The sequence below is a fragment of the Schistocerca cancellata genome, chromosome 1, assembly GCF_023864275.1.
Source record: "Schistocerca cancellata isolate TAMUIC-IGC-003103 chromosome 1, iqSchCanc2.1, whole genome shotgun sequence".
Classification (NCBI taxonomy): Eukaryota; Metazoa; Arthropoda; class Insecta; order Orthoptera; family Acrididae; genus Schistocerca; species Schistocerca cancellata.
Window position 1 is genome coordinate 793,515,594 of NC_064626.1, and position 6,000 is coordinate 793,521,593.

The following is a 6,000-nucleotide window of genomic DNA, read 5'->3' on the forward strand; positions in this document are numbered from 1 at the left end:
GTGAATTGCTGCCAATGCATCGAGCAAGCATGCTCTGGCTGCATTAAAATTTGCCCATCCTGTGATCTGTTTTCATCAAAGTATAATGACATTTTTGCCATGTGACAAGCTAAGCTATTCCTACTGCTTTTATCACAGCTGTTTTTTCTCTGCAATACAGCAATAACCTACTAATTTAATTGTTAAAGACTGCATATTGTCATTTCGTAGTGCTCCATTCAAAGGTGGAGCAGGAGAAGAAACATAACAACTCACCAAGAACCCTTTGTTATCAGTTTATACAAGTATTTGTGTTCACTCCTTTTGTGTTGTATATTTAGGGTGGCGATAAATAAAGCCTGTCAGACAGCACGCATATTACAGTAACAATAAGTCAAGAGTTGCTCATATCTTGGTTGACACCTGCCTAATGAAGATTAAATTCAGGTCTACATTTTCTGTGTGTACATCTACGTCAGTACTCCGCAACTCACCTGACAGTGTGTGCCAGAGAGTACTTATGGTACCACCAAGTGAGCACTGTTGTCTACAGTGCTATGGATCTCAAGGAGGAACAGAGTGAGTAGAGTTTCAAAAGATCTCTGCAGAATCCTTGTTGATTTTTATAGAGGAGATTTTCTTTCTTCAAAACCACCATAATACATGAGCATAATTCCGTAACAGATTGATGACAGTGATACAGGCCTATAATTATGCGCATCTGTTCTACAATCCTTCTTGCAAATGGGAATGACTTGCTTTTTTGTCCAGCCACTAGGTACCCTTCGTTGCTCCAGCAACTTACGATAAACTGCTGCTAGAAGGGGAGTAAGTTCTTTCGGATAATCTCCATATAATCTTGCAGGTATCTCATCTGGTCCTGAAACCTTTCCACTATGATTGTAGTTGTTTTTATATTCCGCAGTCAATTATGTCAACATCTGCTATTTCCAAGTTTGCACGATGATTGAAAGAGGGGACCATATACAATCTTCCATTGTGAAACAATTTTGGAAGACTGAATTCAGTATTTTGGCCTTCTCTGTTGTCATTTTCTGTTTCGATGCCATTGTGGTCACTGAGTGACTGACTGAACAGAGGATTTCAAACTGCGTGATAATTTTATGTATGGCCAAAACTTCATAGGGTTGTTAGTCAGATCAGTTGACAACAATTTACATACAAAGTAATTGACTGCTTGTCTCATTGCTCTCATTATGCTCATTTTTGCTTCTTTCAGCTTTAGTTTGTCAGCTAGATTTTAACTTCTCTTGAATCTTGTGATAAAGCTCTCTTTGTTTTGATAGAAGTTTCTTAACACAGCTATTAAACCACAGTGGGTCTTTCCCATCCCTTAAGATCTTGCTCGGAACATTCTTGTTTAAAATATTATGAAAAGGGATAGATTTCTGCCCACCGTAAAGATGACACATTGAGTTGCAGACAGGCACAACAGAAAGACAGGTACACATTGAGCTTTCAGCTAAAACACTCTCCAGAAAGGGGACGGACACAGACACAGACACAGACACAGACACACACACACACACACACACACACACACACACACACACACCGTGCTGACAAGAGCGGACAGTAATAGTGCTCATGTGTGCACGAGGTGTGCTTTCTTGCGTGAATGTGTGCGTCTGCAACTCAGCGTGTCATCTTTATGGTGACTAGAAATCTATCCTTTTCATAATATTAATTATATTCAACTTGGACTTTACATTGGTTTATATTCATATCTAAGGCACTTTGAATGACGCTTTTTGAATTTTTTTCATTTGTGCTCCACATCTTCATCTCCAGAACTGAATATTTGATGTTCGCTACTCAGATACATTGCAATTTGTATCCTCTCATTTTCATGTGGGTAAGTCTGTTGTTTACACACCATAGACACTATAATTCATACTTGAGTGACGGATAACTTACAGACAAAAATTACAGAAAAACTCGTATTGTATTCCACAAAATATCAGCTTTGAAACAGCTGCCTCACCAGTGCAATCTGTATTGACTTTGGTTGCTTATGCACCTGGCTTATCGCCTATGTACCGGATCATAAAGCTGTATATAGATCTGCTAAATAGTGTTGTTGATTAAATTGGTCATTTGCAGGCATTTAAGTAGATAATTTCAGGCAGTTAGTGAAAATACACAGGTTATTGTTATGTCTTACAAATGCGGACACCAGGAATACAAGACCACACCTTTTACTTGCAAATCCAGCAAACAATACATTCTCACTTCACCATTGCTGCCACTTTAAGCCATTTACAGACTGCTTATTTACATCATCATTAGCAATGATTACCATCATATTTTGCTTACTGTATCTGAAAATGCTGACTATATAAATATTTTTGTTGTAATGTATTATTATACTCAAAGAAGAAATTTCTCTTTTTCTTTACAACAGGCTGTAGGCAGCAGTAGAGGAATAGCTCAAACTCGCCGTATAATTAACTTCCTGGTACAGTGTGATGGCCCAAGTACCAGTGATCAGGACACCCTATCATCTCATTTTAGCTTGTCTGACAACATTTCGTGATAGGACCTATGCATGTGGGATTCGTTATTAACTGCTTGTGCAAACTGAAATAATTGAAGTGGTTTCAAGGTTAATTTTAAACATATGAAAATACGATAGTTTAAGAAGAGCTATTATCTGAAATGTACGGTTTATGTTTTGTGTATAGTTACTTTTAATTTATTTCCCATTTTTAAGATTAAGCTGCAGCAATTTCATATTTATATAAAAAGCTGTGAAGTAATGTGATACAATTCGTGTTATGATTGTGTGTGTTGTGTTATCTGTAAATTTTATCTGAGAATTTGATCGGCACCATTTTATTCCTCTAGTTAGCTTACAGTAATTGTTGCATAATATTTAAGCTGACCAAAATAGCAGACTCTGAGAGCACTAACTTTAAAGACTTTTTAATTTTTCACATTATTTTGGAACAGTATGATTAGAAACTTCTGAAGTGGTCTTACCAATAATGACATGTACATACAGTGTATTGTTAGAACATATACTTATAAAATGAAAAGTTTTATTTATTTATTTTAGTATAGCTGTGTGTTGTACAAACTTGACTGGGAAGAGGCTCAAATATATTGTATACAAATTTAGTTTTCTCTTCAGTGGTGAACAATAACACTGCATAACTGTTTGAATTGACTTGTCCAGTGGTCACTTCATTATTGGACGCTGTAATTTTAATTTTGTACAATAGGATGATATCGTGCAGGCTTCTTCTCAGGGAAATATTTTATTTGTATTACTTTTTAAAACTGTAAATAGAAGTCAGACTTTTTAAAAAAATTGACATATTTTATAAAATTCCATGTGTACAGTAATTTGTGGACTAAATGTTAATATTTTCTGTTTTGATATAATACACTCTACATGCCAGTGAAATTTTGTCATTCGAAGCATAGGTTATAAACAGATGTCTTACTTATGATTCAGTTTCCAAAATAATTACCTTTCACTACATTGTTTTTTAACCTTCAGACAGTGTTTTGAACACAATATCAGTATAAATCATTCTTCTTCATCATTCCTTCTATTTGGACCAAATGAATTACATATATTACATCACACAATATCTTTAGTGAGCATACAAATACCTGAAAATAATGTTGTGATATATGTGTCATTCCATCTGTGTGTACCAATTAATTCCAAATGTTCAGAAACAGGAAATGATCTTGACCTTGAAGATAGGCTTACTGTTGTCAATGTTTTTCACCATATAGGGGTACATAATCACTTACTGAAAGATTTAAGTAAGAAGATTTTAAGACATAACTATCAGTATCATTCTGTAATGCTGAACAGATCTGTTTTTATTTCTCTGGCAATATTTTGTATAAAATGAAAATTGATCTTTCGTGTGGATACAGAAAGCTTGCACTCTCTCTCTCTCTCTCTCTCTCTCTCTCTCTCTGTCTGTGTGTGTGTGTGTGTGTGTGTGTGTGTGTGTGTGTGTGTGTGAGAGAGAGAGAGAGAGAGAGAGAGATGGTCAGTTACTCATTGTATCAAATGTACAGAATTTTATGTGGAATTGTTGAGAGTTTATATCCTAGTGTGACATACTTTTGCTGTTTACATTTCAGGGCATATTGTATTTAGCTGGTGATCTGAGTCACACAAATTGTCATTTTAGTGTGATGAGGATGATGATGATGATGATGATGATGATATTGTAATAATAACAAAAAAGGCATGGTGTAGAAGGAATGAGTATTTTCATTAATTCGTAAATGAACCCACACATGTACATAAACATTCATTTTTGTGAACAATTTCAGATTGGTTTTGTAATTGATCTCAGACTCCACACACTATACAACATAGTGGTTATGAACTTCTGGTCAGTGAGAGGGTTGGTTGTGATGTAAAATGTTTTCATCCAGTTTTGTGTATTTAGTGTGAGATTCTATACTTGTTGGGAAACAGCCTGTTCAGTACACTTTTCTGTATTTGTGAAGTATCTGAAGATAGTGTCCGTAAAAGCTATAGATGAAACTATTTTGCATAACATCTGTCAGTACAAAATATGAATCTGTAGATTGATAAGAAATATTTTTGATGTGAATGAATTGTTGTAAAATAAAGCAGCACAACTCTTAGAGGATGTACACATTTTCCAAAATTGCATGCATTGTGTTTTAAGAAGAGTCCTGAAATTCAGTTCAACTGTATACATTACTTAAAAACAGTTCATACTTTCCTGAATTTTGTATACAAAATATTATGTCATTATGATCACATTTTATTGCAGCTTACAAATGGCCTTTTGTCAGTGTAGATTGTGGTTTCCCCCCCTCCTGAAGGTGTGATGGTATGTAATGAAATCAACCTTTTGGAATTCAAGTATGTTACATTTCAGTATTGTGGGCAAGATATAAAACTTTATTTTGTTGCATAATCAAGGACTGCCAAGACATTTATTCTCAAAAGATACAACTTGTGTGTGATATACATTTGGTATTTTACAAAGAAATTATGTAGCCTTAAATTTCCTTTTGCTTTTGTTTTGTGTGTGTGCTGTTTTCTTTTATAGTTAATACATGTATGACTGTACTTTCGTGTCCTGTAGTCAGGTTTACTTCATTCATTTTTCCTCTCCTCGTGTTTGTCAGCGACTGATGATTTGTACTGATGAACTGTAAGCTTCTGTTCCTGTAACACTTATGAGTAATTTAGTTGTCTGCACACTTATTGTGGTGTAAAACTGAGGCAGAGCATGTTGAGGAATTTTCCACTGAGTTGTGTGTGAAAATTTCCTCTTGCACCAATGTGTACATCACTGAGTCTATCAGCACCTGAAAGGCATTCACTTAAAGAAAGATGTAAACATTTCAGCTCTGCTATCTGGTTATCTCCTAATGATGTTCTGTATCTTACAATTGCTACGTTTCCATCTAAAGTTGGAGATAATTTCTGTTTTCTGCTGACTCAGTTGCTTGCAAAGCCTGCAAATATAGATGTGACTAGAAAATAGCTTTTGCAGTAGTTGCTAAGGAGAGTAAGCCATACGCTATATACATTCACTAGAGGGTCGTGTAGTGTGAAACAGTGACAGTGCTTTTTTGAATTTGGGAGATATGTTCATGCAGCCTACTGTGGACAAACTGCTGCTGTTCTGGCTACTGCATTGTATTAACTGCTGCATGTCGACCACAAAAATATCAGTGTTTGAGGAAACTCAGAGTTAAAAGATTAAGCCTTTCACTGCTGTGGATGTGCATACACGTTCTGTCTGCCATTCTGCTGTAGGTGTTGTGTACGTGAACACGCTTGGATTTTCCTACACTGTTATAAACATCTGTATGCCTTCTAAGCTGCCAATCTCTCACTGATGCGGATCAGTTGCTTACATGTTTTGGTGAATAAAAAAGTTTTGAGTATTTATCATACAACATATATGCCTCATTGCATGCTATCATTTGCAGGAAACGTCATTTCGGTATCTTGAATTATGCATGACTTTCCGTCGGATA

The 6,000-nt window shown here is 35.6% G+C and overlaps 1 protein-coding gene across 1 annotated transcript in view; it reads left to right on the forward strand.

The window, feature by feature from the left end:
• Window positions 1-5,013, forward strand: part of LOC126187714 (protein wings apart-like) — a 107,357-nt gene extending 102,344 nt beyond the window's left edge. The window contains exon 13 of the mRNA XM_049928961.1: window positions 2,405-5,013. Coding sequence (XP_049784918.1) covers window positions 2,405-2,536 — 132 coding nt within the window. The 3' untranslated portion in view covers window positions 2,537-5,013. The remainder of the gene's footprint in view (window positions 1-2,404) is intronic.
• Window positions 5,014-6,000: the final 987 nt, after the last annotated feature.